Here is a 17,253-nt window from a genome sequence, read left to right as displayed (position 1 = left end):
ACTAAACCACACTAGCATAACATGGATATCCGAATTGTATTATAGTATGCGCTTTAAACATGTATTTGAAAAGCTTTTTCCTCTTTACCAAACGCATTATTTTAAAGTAAGATTGTTTTAGTTCAAATCCACTGTTGACATAAGGTTTCACCCTTCCGTCCTTTCAATTGTTCTTTAACACACAACCATTTCCTCAAAGGAAGATATGACGTCCTGTTTACCTGACATTCTTGACTTCGAAGTCAGACAGGATTCTGTGAGCATTTTTCTTCCTCACCACATAGACAAGTAACTGTGAATTTTCCTTGTTTTTTTCAGGTGAATCCCAAAATGGATATCTGGATTTGAAAACTCCTGTTTTGTCCGGGACAACTGAAGATTAGCTTATTTTTGTTTGTTTGTTTTTTGTCAAGTTTTACAAAATCAGCAACTGCTGCTTGTGCATGGCTTTCATCTGTGTTTAAAAGACTGGATCTGCCTGGGTATCATTACTTGCTGCTTTACTGTTGCATTTATCACCTCGCTCAAATAATCTGCTCGGTTCTCTTTTAAAAATTAGGATGTTGTGACTTTTAAAAAGTCTAAGGTGTTTGCTGCTTGGGGGATCGTTCATTTCCATAATAATTAATTATATAAAAATAATTTTATTTTTTTAACATTTTCTCACTGTTGTCATTTACCTTTTAATTTTTACACTTAAACTACAGTGTATAGCTGGGCTGAAGTGCTTTAGTGGAATATGTCTCATTAAAGACATGGGTTATAATACAGGGTTCATCGTACCTTTTTCTGATTTAATATTCTATTTCTACATACATATCTGGTGGCCAGTAAACACCACCAGTATATGCACAAAAATGTTAACATTCTTCAAATAATGTGCAGAGGAAACTTTATTCCAATGTAAAATTTGCACACTACAAAGAATCTAGTTATTTACAGAGTAATACATATTTTAACTAGCCTAAACTTTAATACCAAATATATCTACTAACCACTATTGTGCATGTATACTGTCAAAGGCTTTTGTCCTTATGTTTAAATATATCTTTTGTTATTGTGTGCAGTTTGAGATACTTCCATTTTGCTGCTATCTCACTAAAGTTTTACATTTTCTAAATTGATAAATAGCTCAAACTGTCAGGATATATTTGTGAAATATTTATTGAACACATCCATTTGCTGTGAATGTGAAGGCACAAGTTCTTTGTGATCAGCCGCGTTCAGTCATGTGACAGTTTCAAGTAACCACAAAACAATGTCTACAACAGGTTTGAAGACTGCTGTGATGTAATTATAAAAAACGTCTTATTTTCCAAATAACAACAAATTTATGCTAACAAATAATTACTAGTTACTTAGTAAAAAAGAACTTACATCTAGTCACTCTTGCCTGTGGTAATAATGCTGCTGGGGAACATGTAGTCCAGTATAAAAAAAAAATAAAAAATATATATATAGATCTATATATATCTATATATATATAGATCTATATATATAACTTGACTGCAGCCATTTTCTCAAAAACTTTCTTCAAACTAGTAATGGGTGCAGTACACTGACAAAATGGAAGTCATTTTTCATAAATGAGTCACAAACCTTCCTTGTCTACGCCGTACCGTAACTGCAGTAGACAAACAACAATGCAGAGTAGATTAACTTTAGTAACTCTAGCAAATGGGATTGTGGGTGTAAGGGGTGACCTTTTTGTTTAAGCCAGACTTCTTTGAGTGCACTGTGGCTACAGGTGCAGCTGTGTCGAGGTGACTTTCATGCCTGGTTAAATAAGAGGAGATTTTGTTGTGGCCAATTTTGTACAACATATTCATCAATTTCCTCTCCCGGACAAGGAGCATTGTGTATTCCTTCTTTACTTAAAACTATTTTTTTTATGAATGTCTGACAAGATCCATTCACTGAATCACATATGGATGAAATGTTAAAATGTATTTTTTTTTGTACTGTTCTTTACTACAGTGGACTGCTTTTTCATTACACGCTAAGACCGATGTTTAGTTCAGCATTGTGTCATGTTTAGTTTTAGTCTTTCACTGTATGTGCTGAAAACTGCAAATCCATGTTTGTGTCTGCTGACATTGTCTAGACAAGAATGTTGACCTAGTAATATTATTCTCTACCATCCTGGCAACATCTTCTATTTTCTGTCATTGTGTGAATCTGTGGAAAAACCCTGCTCATTAAAGGTTGCTATTTCTGAAGTTTTATTAGAATGTTCCTCTTGTAAAACGAATGAAAGTCATTGTGGTAGCTATTTGGAGACTGCAGCTAATTTCCCTGATTCCACAATAAAACCAAAAAAAAAAACAGCAAAAAGTTCAAACTATTTTGGAAGTTTATTGAAAACAAGAACCCTGGTTTCTGTCACATGAATGTGTGTACCCACAGCTGTTTCCTCTCTTTCCATGTCTTTGAAACACTACTGAAATAAAACTGTTTCCTTTGAAGTATTAAGGGAGGGGACCGAAGTGTTATTTTTCCATCAAAGTGTTTTGTACATCCTCCACCACAGAAAAGTACATTCAGTTTGTCATAACTGCACATTCCAAGTGTCCTTAAATATCATACTGGATATTTTTTAGAACACAAATTAAAATATACTTATGTTTTATGCATTTAAGAGAAAACGAACATGCAAAAGCTAACATCTTTTCTCTGGAATCTGGGTGTATGGTAATATACAGCATAGATGAGAAATGATAAAAAAAAAACTATACAACACAATTCCACAGTTTCACAGCAGAAACTACTGTACATGTCAGTAGAAAGTTTTCTAAACTGTGGCCGATTCTATTTTCTGGGTTTATTACCTCAATAGTCTCGGTCACAAAATGTTTCTATTTTTGCAGAGCTCAGATGAGCTTTCACAAACAAAGCTTTCATTGTTGCAGACGGCTGAGATGTCTAGTAAAACTTTAATGGCTAATTTAATTGACAGCATAGCAAGGCTAACATGGAAGTCGACACTCTATCAACGCTTTTAAGGACAAATCACATGGCAAGTGACAAATAAAAAGGCTACTTGTTAGCTGCAGAACCCTTGGAACATTTTGAATACCTTTGCTGAATTCTATTAACAGAGGTATTTTCCTACAGGGTTTGTGCTCCTAAAAAAAACATTCAGCAGTTGAACTGTGAGACTTTTTCTGGGGTGGAGCTTGAGAACAAAAAAAATAATAATCCAAAATGTTTTGTTTGAAAAATCAGTCTGATATTGGAGCAGCTTCCCTGACCACAGTAACATAAAAACAAGTCTGCAGACCTGCAGTCACTTTTTTGCACATTGTGTCAAGTTTTTTATATCTGTTCAATTCTGAGTTTCAGATATGAATAGCACTATTAATAAAACCATGTTACCCCCACGTTTCCCAACCTGTCAATAATAAACCTGGAATAATTTTGTATTTCCTGGCATGCGATTGGTCCATTTCTAAATGGTCAGGTTTAGTGATTACAGGCACAAAATACTTGCAGCTTCATCAAATCCACAAATGTCTGTATCAACCTACATTGTTTGATTATGCTACACTATACAAGTATCATACATACAGCATTTCAAATAAATAAAGGCAAACATGTTATCAGCTCTTCCTCCTCTGAGTGTTATAGCACTGAAAGCATTTCTAACTGACTAGGAATGAATTTAAAGCACATCATGGGACTCATTTCTTACAGCATTTCTGAGAATATTATCAATACATTCATTAAAAAAGAAAAGCCTTTCTTTGTACCACTATACAAACTGCAGTCTGGCCCTAATCGTGGCATTTTCAGTGTAGAAACAGGGCTGGTGCTCTTTAAGAAAAGTTAACAAAGTGTGTTTACCATAGGCCAGGTCTGTGTAAACATTCATATGTGAACAGCTGGTACACTCCTTCTTTACCCTCACACAAGTTTAACAGGGTTTAACATGCCACTAGTTCTTAGTTTGACTCTCGAGGTAACCTAATACTATTACACAGCAGTTGTAGGGAATTTTTGCTTATGGATGACCTGTTTTAAATGTGAGCACCAATTCAGGTACTTTGTAAGAAGCTAGAAAAGCATGCATCTTAAATGCTATCAGAGGAAAAGGTATCACAAGTTGAATATCATATCAAGTATTTTTAAATATCCTAATCAAAAGGACCATTGTATTAAAAACAAATAGTGAACCACATTGTATTTCTTTCACTCCCATTCTCAATCAGAATTAAGTGCTTCCATCTTGTGGTTAAATCAATGACTCACAAAAGCCATTAATTCAACAGCTTTTCACGGTGACAACATGCTGGGCAAATTACAATACATACTTAATGGAGCCCTATTATATTATAAAGTAGGAATAATAATTCATGGCATCTAATAATTCATTTAGAAACAGAAATACATGTCAGAATCCTTGATTAATAACTGGGAGCTTACTTTGAAATTGCCTGTTTAAGGAAAGTAAGGGGTCAACAGACAGATGTGACAACAGCTCCATTATTAGTGAGTTACACCAGCAGAAAGGGGCTGGACAAAATGAGCTCTCATTAGTTTAAAGGTTGCCATAGAAATCTCTTTAAAGGTGAAACACTTCAGTGGAATGAGTCACTAAGAGAGCTTCAGATAGAAAAAGTACATTCCAGTTACTGAAAACAAGTTGGTTCAAGTTTCATAAAACTACGGTCACAAGAAAATGCTTTTACAAAGTCTCCTCAGCCAAGATGCTGGTTTCCATGGAGATCATCCATCCAGCTAGTTGCTCTGGATCTCCTTTTGTGGTTTCTTCTCAACATCACAGGCCCCAGTGTGGAGCCTGAGCGCCCCCTGTCTGTGCAGTGCACTCAGGGTCCTGAACTCTAAAGGCATGGTGTGAGGACTAGAGCTGGAAGTGTACTCATATTTTAGAGTATCGTAGTAGTGGTATTTCACCGCTTTGCCCTGTGGGTCGAGTGGAAAGGGCCAGAAGCCATAGAGATGGATCTCCTCACAGAAGCGAGTGGCCATTGTGTACATGAGGAGGCCGGTGGTCGGACGCTTGATGTGGACATTGTTAGTCAGCCAGTACCTGTTGACAAAGACATAAGATAAGAGTCATAAGAGGAATTCAGTGACTAAATAACTTTCACCAAGATTATGATTACAGTAAAAGAAAGAATATATTTGAGGCTTTCAGAGCTCTTTTGTAGTAGAACAATGGGGTCAGTAAGAGAGATGGGAAGTAACTAAGTACATGTACTCAGGTAGTGTACTGTAAAACTGTTTTGAGAAACTTTTACATTTTGCTACTTTTACCAGCTGGTAGGTTAAAATGAGCCTTTACCAGCTGCTGTTTTTAATCACTAGAAAAGTTTCTTCGGCATGTTCTTTCAAATAAAATGTGTAGTCACTAACGTTCTCTTTTTGCATAGCTGCTATACCCCCATCAGTTTGTTAAGAAATGTTGTTGATTTTTCAAATGAAATTCTCAAAAATTAGGTTTTTGACATTGTTCTTTCCTTGAATAAAGAACGTGTACTTTAATTTGTAACTAAGTGGAGGGCTACCTATACAAAGAATTATTTTAGGCAAGAACTTGCATGTACTTACAGTAAGTACTGAGTTTGTGTACCTTGAACACTTTATTTAAAAAAAAAAGTTCTGTAAGAAAAGAAAATCTGTCATATGAAATGAACCAAATCTTCTCTTGTTGCAGCTTCGGAAATCTGAGGATTTTCTACTTTCTACTTTCCTACTACTGCACAAAGTGAGTATCTTTAAGCAATGCATTACTTATTAGAAAAATTAGCATTTCAGCAGTTATATTTGTAATTATTAGTGTGTATTCTTCACATAGTAAAACTACATTATTCCACATTTTTCTAGTGGATTGTCCTTCGTATGACTGCAACCATCTGCACAGGACACAAGCTGTGTTAATCTGTCTAGTTCCACCACAAATAAATGCCTCAAATGATGGAAACTGTACTGTGAAATAGTATATTTTACTTGCCACATTAGAAAAGCTTTTCCAGTAAAAGTAAATAACCGAAGGCTTAATTTAAGATTAAATTACTTGTTTGGATGAGTATTTTCTTCTGTCGTTGAGTTTTTTCTGAGCACATGTTAATTTACTGTGGCAGACTTAAACCTGCACACAGTACACACAAGCTGCTCAGCACAATTACTTTCTTCTTGGCTCTCACAGCAGTGAGATGCCACATGCTGCCCTCAGGAGCAGCTACAGGGACAGGTGGCCAGACGTTCACATGTCCCAGCTTCATTTTCTTTTTCAGTCTCTAGTTCATTTCTGCAGCCTTGAAGCTGTAGCTACCTCCCCTGGCTTTTGTTGCAATCTCCGCAGTGAGTGTGGAAGGTTGTGTTGAGATGCAGAGCTGTGCTGTTTGAAACACTTTGCCATGAAGGTCAAACGGTGGGCAGTCCAGCCAAACCCCACAGCAGGTGATAAGCATCAAGGACGATTGTATAACTATCCGAAATGATCTGTTTTGGCATTTGGTTAAAATTAATAATAATAATAATAGCCCAGCCTTTTTCCCACACTGTAAGTAAAGCTTCATCCTAAATAGGGAAAAGATAAAGCTGTGAGAGCATTTATGAGACACTACTATAAAAAACAGAAAAGTTCAGGCAACTCTTTTTCTTTTGTAAAACAATAATAAGACAAATTATTAACTATAAAAATTATGACCTAGTTCTAACCCTGTTCAATACCAAATGTTAGCTGAGGCGTACAAAATGGCCTTTTTTTTTATTTGGTAACTGACTGAGTGTGGCTGTGATGAGAGAGAGGCAAGGACAGAAAAAATAAGGAGAGGAATTTTACAAAAGCCTGAAGTCAGCAAAGGCTATATTTGAAATGTGCAAATAAAAAAAACACTCCTAAAACTGATCCTTAATAATGTTATGAATGTAAATGATACTGTAGATAACAACAATTTCAAAAATACACACTCTAAACGTACTCTTGGCTTAATGGCTTTCCTTATTATCTGTGTTATTCCTGAGACCCTGCGGAGGACTGTCAACAAGAGAATATCAATAACACAACTTGAAACTAACGAATGAAGCCTTTTGGAAATGTTAATCAATGTCCACATCAGTAAAAGTTTGAGGATGAACCCCTGGTAAACAATGTAGAAGTAGAGCAGTTTATCAATCTGTCAAAATAAATTTAAAAAGCACATGTGTGCACCAGGTGCAAACACGTATTAGAGTTATGTTTAGTCACTAGTGCTGTGAATCTAAAGTCCACCACTTCGGTTCTGCCTCACTTACTTCAACAGTGACCTCATGAATTTCACAAAAATTTTCTAGAGACATTTATGCCCCACAAAGGATATATCACATGGAATTAGGCAATAATAACCTTTCCAAAAGAACCATCATGAGGTTCACATTTATGTTTTGAGTGAAGTATGTCAAAACAAAATTTAAATATTTAAATTCCCATCACCCATCTGTTGAAAACTTTACATGTGCCAGACGTTCTGATGTTAGAATTTAAAACTTGACCACTTAAATTTAACTTAAATTTTTGCGGATTCAACAAACAAGATACAACCCGGTAATAGTGAGCTTTAGAGGTGTTTCCTGTGCTTTGAACAGAGCCAGGCTATGGCTTTTCAGGTTTTAGACAAAGCTATGGGAGTTGTGTTGATCCTCTCATCCAACTAACTGCAAGTAGGGAACGTTTCTAGTTTACAAATGAAATCTACGGCCATATGAATCCAAACACAAACATACATTTCACACAACTCGAGACAACTCAAGTGACGAGAGTAAATTGCTTTTCTACACTCACTGGTGCTGGAGATCAGCTAGTGTTCTGTGTTCTGCACCTGGGCTGCATATTAGAGTTTGCCAGCCTCTTGATTATACTGCTCACAGGTGTCGTTATCAGACTCAGTACACAGCAGCTGTGAGCCTGAGCTGCGTCTTACCCTCTGACAGCGTGGAGAAGGCGCAGCGACGGAAAAGCGGTGCGTACGTCCACTGTGTGCAGCAAGATGAGACGCAGCACCCACTCTACACGCTCCTCGCCCCCCTTGGCCATGAACGCCGGGATCCATAGCACACTCCCACTGAGGCTTTGAAGCCGCTGCAAGAAGCGATCCCTCCACTCTTCACTGACCAAGTCCTGGAAGGCTCGCTGCACCACTGAGGGGTTCATGGTCACCAAGTTGGTCCGCCACCCCACATCCCGAGAATATTCCTCCACTGGTGCCAGGTTGCACCTTAGCACAAGCAAGCATTGGTCACACAATATCAGTGCCAAGAAATATATAAATATAATTTTAATTACCGTATCTACCGTATTACCGTAACCATGCCATTTGATCACAATCTCTCTACTATGCATAACAGTGATAAGAAAGGGAGTGAAGAAACATGAATGCAGAACACAGGAAACACAGTTCTGATGAAATTAGGAAACTCATGCAGTACATATGCTGTGTATTTCATTGACCAGACTAGTGAAGTTAAATAAAAGCCAAGAATATACACTCGTGGTTGAATTAATGAATGACAGGGGCCAGAAGCTTTTAATTTACTTCATACTGTACCTACTGTTTGAAAGACACAAAACAACTAAAGTAGATACAAAATGAGCACATGTGGACACAAAACGACATGAAATGACCAAAAACAGGCACAAAGCATCACAAAATACACATCAAATGACTACAAAAAGAAATCAAATGACCATTAGCACGCACGCACACAGACACACACACACAAAATTCCTAATATCAAATGTACACACAGACGGACTCAATGACCAAAAGAGTGGGCGCCCTGCCTGTTTCCACGCGCTCATTTTCACATGATCTGTCCATGTGTACACATTATAATGATACCAGTCATAGAACAGTAAATAATTAATAAGTACCCTTAAAGTGAGATTATTGTGTTGGATCATTAACTTCACTGTCATCATCAGTTTGTCGAGCTGGGTATGGACTGCAGACTATGCCAAGGACTTGTTCTGATGGCATATGGTGGTCCAACAAATTAGGTAGATAGTTATTTTCATTTTTCTGTATTGTCCCCTGTCTTTGCCCTATGCTAGTCAAAGTATCTGGCCTGCAGAAATTTCATTGACAACAGAAATACAAGTGAAATTCTGCACAAAAACAGGACGGCATTTACAGTCTCTACATAAATGCGTGAAATCATCATGCTGATGCATCTCTATCCTTCTTAAGCATGGCAGGAAACCATAATTGGTGTGTGGTGTAAAGTGTTGCTGTATGTGACCCATACTCAAGTCTAATTCCTAGCAACCTTTGTTGTAATGGCAATAAAGTTACCTTAAATAATCTCTGGGGAAAAAAATTCAATTACAAGCAATGGAAATAGTTTGCACTTTTACCAGCTGTACACATTAAAGTGATGCTTATAACGTAATCCATTATTAGACGTTATTGTGAAATGCTGACATGCAGCTGCAGCTGAGTCTTATTTGAATTCAAACACTCCAATTAAACTCTTCCGCCTCAAACTATCAAAACGCCTGAGCTGAAGACAGTGTAAAACTAGTACCCCAAACACTGTCAACCTACTTTGTGGAAACCCAGCAGAGGGCAGAGAACTATATTTAGCTGAGACTTTATCTGCCTATCTGAAACGTTGAATGCCAGACCAAATTCCTCACCTTCTCAAAATGCCACATTGTCTGTTGTCTGACTCCAGCCGACCATTACACTCATGCCCTGGCATTATTATCATGCTGCTGGAGTCTAGAAATCATGACCTCTGCGCATCAGCGTAAAATTGCATCACTTAAAGAAGACATGATACAAAGACAATAGAATGGATCTCAAAATATAAAAAAGGACATCGAGGGATTTTGGAGCCTATTCAGCTATCAAACAGTGCAGAGTGTTACTTCCTGCTCCACTGATACAATATTCATATGGTAAATTATGAGACTTATGTTTTCCACAATAGGTACCTCTGCATGTGCTTTTTGTTAGATTGTTCCTAGTTGCACACAGAATCCCACCTTTGTCTGCGTCTTCGATTATAATATAAGCCTATAGACAGATTTATTTTTCTTTCAGTGACGAGGATGAATAGAGATAAATAACCCACTCAGCAACTCCATTATTTACACCTAAACTCTCCGGTAAATGAGAGCAGGACCCCTGAGAGTGTTTCTCTGAAAAAGCACAATGTGTTTCTGCATCATGGAGGAGCTTTTCAAAATGTCAATTTCACATATAATCATGCATTTAATTGCCCTCAGTCTGGCAGTTTGTTTCCAACTTTAAATCATTAAAAAGCTTTGACGGCATTTTCAAAAGTGCAATTAATATGTTTCCAGCTGTGTGAGCACCAGCTCTAAACCTGAATTAAACTGAAAACTGGAGAAAGTGATTATTCTTCCAATGTGAATTATACTCTCAGTAAAAGTGAGATAAACTTAAACTGAAACAAATTTTTTAATCCATTTCAATTAAAGTCCGCTTTAACTTGCAGGATTTATGACTTATTTCAAGTGGAAGACTGACGCCCTGAAATCTTTTATGCTGTTTCTGTGCGGCAAAAAAATTACCTGATAACAAAGTCGTGCAAGTCAATCTCAGGTCCACAGCTGCTGTTCAGCATGATCCCAGAGTTTCCCACGATGGCACAGCGCCTGTGGTGTTGGTTCTTCATGGGGGATACGGTTGGCAAAAGACGGTAGAGATTTTCTGAGATGTTTGTGGTGCTGTGGCGATCAAAAACATAGTGGATGATATCTCCTGGTTTCAGAGTGCCCTTCAGAATCGAAATGTCTCTCTCTGGATCGAGGAATCTTAGAATATTCTTCCTGTAAATATACTCCAGCTATGAAAGGCTGCTTAGTCAAATACAACCTTGCAGAGGTATTTCTAGAGACTGTTGATCATACCTGATGAGATTGGAGAGGGTTTTGTTAAAAGTCCAGGTCTTTGATGAGAGCTTGCCACTGTTATTGTAGCTCGCACTGTGACGGTTTATATCTATGCCCAGTCGAACCAGTGAAGTGGGGTTCACGTGTGCTGCAGCCTTTCTAAATGAGAACAGACAATCATGACACACAATGCTAATCTTTAAGCGGGCATATTTCAGCATTTAAATTTTAATTACAGTAAGGGTATTTCAGTGTTCTACTTACATAGGGATACATTTAATTTACCATATTAAAGTTTATAACTCTTCTCCAGTACATGTACAGGTAAATGTTGTGCTTTCCTGAACTACACTAACTTCAAATCTTTAGTTATCGTTGACATTGTAAATTAACGACAAACACAAAGATAAACCTAACATGTAATAACAACTTAAAGTATAATGTGTTGCTGTAGATGAATAGTAATAAAAATCAGTTTATATTAGCTGCACCTCAGCCCAACAATTAAATGCTATTCACACATTCATGCATTGTGAATACTGTTCCAATAATAAAATCTGTGGTAAAAGATCTCTCAGAGGAACTATTATTTTGAAAGAGAAAAAAAAGAGTAGGTTCTCTTTGATTCTTTGAAAATATTTAAACCACAATTCCTTTGTACTTTGTGTATCTTAATGTAGAGAGATGCTGTCAAAGGCTTCTGTGACGCAGATTCACTGTACAGTACTGGCAGCAGTGCAGTGATATTCCTTTCTATTGGTTTTCTAGTGAGACTGACCCAGCTAACCAATCAGAGAAAAGCCATTTTTTTCTGTTTGACTGCTACGTATTGCTGTTTCTTATGTAGTGGATTGATTTTGAGTCTCCTGCTACCACTGGTTTGAGTCCCAAAAGTTGCATATTGTAGTAAAAAAAAACAGGACTTACTGTAGGATTAGGTATCTAAATCTTCCTCCACCTTTTACGGTTTACAAACACAACTTCCCTGGACATGCCTCCATGAGGTCTGGACTCATTTAAATAGAAGTAATGTTACTTGACATGCAGAATTATTGTTTAAAGTTTAATTCAGCTTCATTCTTATAGTAGATGTTCTCCTTATCACATGGATGTCAGCACAGTGGTGAGTATTTATAGCAGCTGCCGTCTTGCTGTAAAATGTAAAGAGATGCTCTCTGTGAATGACTCACTGTGTTATCAAGGCAGCATGAGAATCAAATGACCAAGTACCGAGTGAAAATTACAGCCCATAGAAAGACCCGTTCACGGCCCACTGGTGGTCTACAGCTAATGTATATGTGTTGTGTGACAGTAATTGCATTCCAGACCTGTCTGGTTTAGGGGTGAGCTGCTGCAAGGTTATCCATTTTGTATGTCCAGTAAGGATTCAGATTGAATTAGGAATCACTGCATCTAAGTTCTTGGTTGATAATGCACAGACACTTCACTTCCTTCCTTCCTGTTATCGTATCTTGTAGCAATAATGCTCCTACTGTATTCAGTATCAGGTGTAGTGTACGTCCTTCTTTTCAGAGAGAATCAAGGTGAAAGACACACATCAAGGTATTTTTAGAGCAAACTACTGTGGGCCCATTTGCTGATGTAATGAGGAGAAATGTGGCCCTAATGGAGCCCCATTATGCTGAAAGGAGGTTTTCTTTTCACAGGAAAGTGAGCAATCTTTTTACAGGCGTGTTAAATATGCCGGCAAAGATCCATTTACACTAAAAACGTTGTGTATATGTGTGGATTTATAAGCAGCTGTCTACTTTGCAATCATGACCTTGGTCATATCTGATAAAATCGCGACAAGATACCAGCTGCTGACTGAATGTAGGAGTGAAACAGCGGAGTGCTGTTCTGGCATACAGGTTCTTACTCGTTTTATAAACCTGGTGGTCTTTAAATATATTGCCATTATCATATCAAACTGCATTTATGCAAAAGTGCAATTGGTTCTGGTTCTTCCCCTAAGGCGAATCACAAACCAATATGACCTCATTAAAACGTGAGCCACAGCCGGGTAATTGCATTCAAAACAAAATGTTTTTGCTGAAAGGGAAATGTGAGGATCCAAAAGCTTCAGTGAGAGAAAAATAAAAAATAAAAGTAATTTTTGCTGTTCAGGTAGCACAACGGTTTTGTAGCCGTGATGAAAACGACGAGAACAGGAGGAGGACGTTGCACTGTTGAGATCCGGTTTGATTTTACATGATACACAAGTATTTGGATGCTACATTGAGTATAATGTGTTTCCTTACAGGTCAAATGCAAGTGGGGCATGTGCGTGTTTGGAAGGTTTCTGCAGCACTGTTTGACATGTCAAATTAATAAGAAAAAAATATTATTAATAATAAAAAAAAAGGAATAGCCTCTTTTGTTTCCAACCCCCCTTTATTTCCCTCTGCCTGTCTGCCTGTCTCTGTCTCACTCTGCATGTGTGTGTGTGTGTGTGTGTGTGTGTGTCTCTCTCTCTCTGTCACACACACACACACTCGCACACGCTTCTCTCTCTTATAGTGCAAATGTATCCTATCCCGCATGCAGGCTGCTGCAAGACAAACAGCCTAATCCTTGGAGACCCGGGCAGTCTGCTGTCGGAACAGCTGCTACTGCTGCACTCAAGTGTTGCAAATTTTGGAACCAACCTCTCACACTCCGCATTTAACTCCGAACTTCCATTCAGTTCAAATAAACTCATTTATTTCACTCATTATCCCTCCGCGTCCCCCATCCTCATTTCGTGCATTCAATCCACAGAAGCCCCCTGAAGGTAATAACCTGCTGGATAAGCAAAACAATAGACCAAATTCACACACAACACCAGGATAAATCACGGTGAGCTACTCACGCAGTTTCTTCCTCCACTTCTGCAATATCATCAATTATCAAGAGCACAACGAGCAGCGTAACAAAGCCGAGCAGCGTGCGGAACACGAGCGGCATGGCTGTGGGACAGGCTTCAGCCCGGGAGTCGCTCCTTCCACCAAGCGCTGGGTTACATTAACCTTCTTGTGTTTTCCATTCACAAATCGAAAATCCGCTTTGTCATCTCCCCCTTTGTTCTTATCGCAGAAGTCGGACACTCCCAGGCGAGCCGCGGTCCTCTCCTGGCCCCGGTTCAGATGACGCGTGCCCTCTGTCTTCTGTCTCCCGCTGGGGCGCCGCTGCCGCCCTCTCCACTGTTTCCCTCTATTCCCCAGTCAAACTTTGAACGCGTGCACCACAGAGGCTGCCGGGGGAGCAGCGAGATGTAGAACACATGCAGCCTTAAAGGCGCAGGGGGCATCTCGCCGTCTTCACCTCAGCTTGTTTGGTTTCCCTCTCTAGGTGCGAGACACTGCAGCGCACAGACACACAGACCCAGGTGTGTGAGGCAGGTTCCCAGCAACCACACTCATCCAAACACAGCGTGTTCTGCTTCTGTTTCTCTTTAAATGACAGGTCAGAGCTCCAAAGTAATGGGGACATCTTTATATAGCTCTGGTCACCAGTGATGCAAAGTACTTTACATTAATGTCGGTGTACTTTTACTTTATCTAAATATATGTATGTAGTAGCAAAAGCCATATGACAAAAATACATTAGTAAATGTATTTTAGATGATTATGCTTTTGTCTTACAAAAAGCTAAATCATCTAAATGTGTCCCTTTGTCACAAGTCTGAGTCTGTGTGTTGAAAGCGGATCAAACGAAGAGTTGTAAAAGTTCCCAGACGGTTCCATTTTTGTCATTTTTGTCCCAAACAGGTAAAACCAGCCAATAGTTCACAAAACAACAGTTTAAGGAGTCAATAATATACAATTTTGTGTTTTTTTCCTTCTTCAGCTACATCCAATATGTAATTACTGCACAACCCATTTAATTTATCAAGTGAAACTTTGGAGGCAGGCTTGTCCACAACCAGTGGACTGTAAAGTACATAACACTTGCAGTGTTCACAGTTTTAAAATGACATGTACAAAAAATATTTAAATCCCAAGGTCCATTTTCCTTCCCTTACTGTATAATACTCATACAGAGCTGTTACTATAAAAGATGACCTGTCATCCTCAGTAGTACATTACCCTTTTTTCCATTCGGGGTAAAATATTTCCTCAAAGTGATCAACCATGTTGAACACTGCTACCGTCTCAAAATGTTTTTGAAGCTCACATCTATCAGTTTGTTTGTTTTTTGCATTGCTCAGGGAAATGGGGTTCTTTCATGTTTAAAATTGCAGGACTGCGGATCTTTTGAAAAATAAAGGCATCAGCTCATACATCTCTGCTTTACTCTTACCACCAAAGCCCATGATTGTCGGGAAAAAAAGGCTAGCTGGGCACGTTTGCTCCTTCCTGCATTTTGCTGCTGAATTGTTTGCTACACCTCAAGCAGAAAACAAATTGGAGTTAGACCTACTTCACCTTAAGCAACTGTTTAAATTACAGATCACTAATTGCTGTTTCATTAACTAGTAATTAATCACTGAGTAAACATGATAAAATTTAATTATAAGTTACAATTGCAGAATGTGGGAACATTTTAACCACAGTTTGATTTGCTGTGCCTCCTTTGTAAAGAAGTTGAAAGTAAAATATTATAAGCACATCATAATTTATGTAACCACAGTTCACACTTGCCATTTTCTGAGGATCATCTTTCAGAACTTTTCCTTAGCTCAGTGATGAACATTTCCAGCCCTACTCATCAGATGCTGTAGTGCCATGGTTTATTATCAACTGTTTGCTGTTCCATTGATAACGGAACTCGGAGCGAAAATGTTAGCTGTCCCGCTGTTTCATGCATGTATTATCTACACAGCTATAGACATGGAGAAAGAGATAATTTACAGAAAAGGGAAAGTGCAGCTGAAGGTTTGACAGTGCACATAGAGCCTCATAATCATATTTGCCCCAGTAACACTACCTACTGTTGAATCATTCCTAAATCTTTCTATGTGCTGTGACACGTTTGCTAAAGCATATTTTCTAATTCTTACATACAGCTACAGCTAACACTTGCATTAACATAAAAAAAAAACATTGTTTGTTGTCAGTGCTTAAAAAAATCTGCATCCAAGCATGAAATTATAAATGTGAGCAGATGCCACTAGATGAATGATCACTGAAATATATACTGTATATCTCTCACCTGTATAAAAATTAAATAAGTCAGTGCTGTCTGTTGAGGATTTACTGCTTTATTTCTTTCTGCCGGAGTTGTTGTGTAACAGTTCATCTTACTAAAGCACCCATTAGGCTAATTGATGTCTCTCAACTAAAAGAGAAAACTCTTGCCTGCAGCAGTTTCTATTGCCAGATTGGAGGCTTTTTGGAGTGTGTGTGTGTTTGCGTGTGTGCAATTTGACTTTCAACAAGGACACTTTCCTGGAGACTTGCAGTGCATGTTGTGGTTCTTTGATGTGACAAGCATCAGGAGCAGAGGTGTGTATCAGAGAGTTTGTTAACTGACACAGATGTCGCTGTTATTCGAGCTGTTGTCGAACACAAGCTTTTTGTCTTCTTGGGGCCTGTCTTCCTGCTATTATTAGACTTTAAACCACAGAAACACACTGAGACACAAAAACAGACATTTTCAGAGCTTTGAAAATGTAACTATTTACACAAGTGCTTAGAAATTAGAATTATGACATCTAGTTATTATAAGAGACAGAACATAAACCAAACATTTTCAGTAGTTGTTTATTATTTGTTGCTTTCCATGTTATCAATTATTATTTCAGGGCAGTGGGATATATAACTTAATGCGATTCACTCCAGTCCAGCAGACAGAGACTGGGACATGTTGCATTTACAAATGCAACTATTCCTTTGTGGGAACTGCAGAAACAATTTTGCCGGCCGCATTTTGGTCATTATTTTCATTCAAGCACAAGTTTCTCTGATCAGTCCTGGCTACACACAGGAAACCAAACCACCCCGTGACACTCTGCTGCAATTAGAGACACAGGTCAGCGGCTAATTGGCTCTGTGAAGGTGCGACAGGTTATTTGTTGAGACCTGGAGGAAGACCTTTTGAAATATTTATGGATCCGATCGTTAGCTAAAATGTCATCTCCTATTTCTTGTTAAAATTAGAATATTGCGAGTGTGGCCAAAATGTTTCAGGTGAGACTCGAATTTAAAAGGATCACAAAAATTCCGTTTTGGCTTTTCAAAGTTAAAGGAATTCAGAAATTCTCTTTCAATTCATCAAAATGCTTTGATCAGCTGCTGTTCATGGCTTTTTTTGTGTATATTTCCTGTTAGGAACTTTGATAAATGTACAGTTTCAGTTCCATCCCTCAGAAATGTTTTATTTTAAAGAATCTGGGATATACTGTATCAATAAGTATCATTGTGTCAATATTAGTAATTATCTTGTTCTAATTTGCAAGCTGATGAAAG

General features: G+C 38.2%; 1 protein-coding gene across 2 annotated transcripts; it reads right to left on the bottom strand.

The window, feature by feature from the left end:
* Positions 1–2,000: 2,000 nt before the first annotated feature.
* On the bottom strand, positions 2,001–14,255 carry st8sia2 (ST8 alpha-N-acetyl-neuraminide alpha-2,8-sialyltransferase 2). Of its 2 annotated transcripts, none has more exons than XM_067502303.1 (5): positions 13,716–14,255; positions 10,883–11,023; positions 10,544–10,699; positions 7,926–8,219; positions 2,001–5,050 (listed from the first exon to the last, which is right to left on the bottom strand). In XM_067502303.1, exons 1-5 carry the CDS (start codon positions 13,808–13,810, stop codon positions 4,738–4,740), a joined length of 999 nt encoding a protein of 332 aa, XP_067358404.1. In that variant the 5' UTR covers positions 13,811–14,255; the 3' UTR covers positions 2,001–4,737. The 2 variants fall into 2 exon arrangements, with proteins under 2 accessions (XP_067358404.1, XP_067358403.1); XM_067502302.1 differs by having other exon boundaries at positions 10,544–10,801; positions 13,716–14,253.
* Positions 14,256–17,253: the final 2,998 nt, after the last annotated feature.

This window comes from Channa argus, chromosome 4, assembly GCF_033026475.1.
Source record: "Channa argus isolate prfri chromosome 4, Channa argus male v1.0, whole genome shotgun sequence".
NCBI classification, from domain to species: Eukaryota; Metazoa; Chordata; class Actinopteri; order Anabantiformes; family Channidae; genus Channa; species Channa argus.
The sequence above is the reverse complement of the archived record's forward strand: the minus strand, read 5'-3'. Positions and strand labels throughout refer to the sequence as shown.

Excerpts from the sequence above, each read along its gene's own strand:
- st8sia2 (XM_067502302.1), bottom strand. The coding sequence starts at position 13,810 with ATGCCGCTCGTGTTCCGCACGCTGCTCGGCTTTGTTACGCTGCTCGTT. Across the intron at positions 10,802-10,882 it reads ACCCTCTCCAATCTCATCAG|GAAGAATATTCTAAGATTCC; the intron begins GTATGATCAACA and ends GTATATTTACAG. Across the intron at positions 5,051-7,925 it reads CTTCTCCACGCTGTCAGAGG|GTACTGGCTGACTAACAATG; the intron begins GTAAGACGCAGC and ends CTTTGTCAACAG.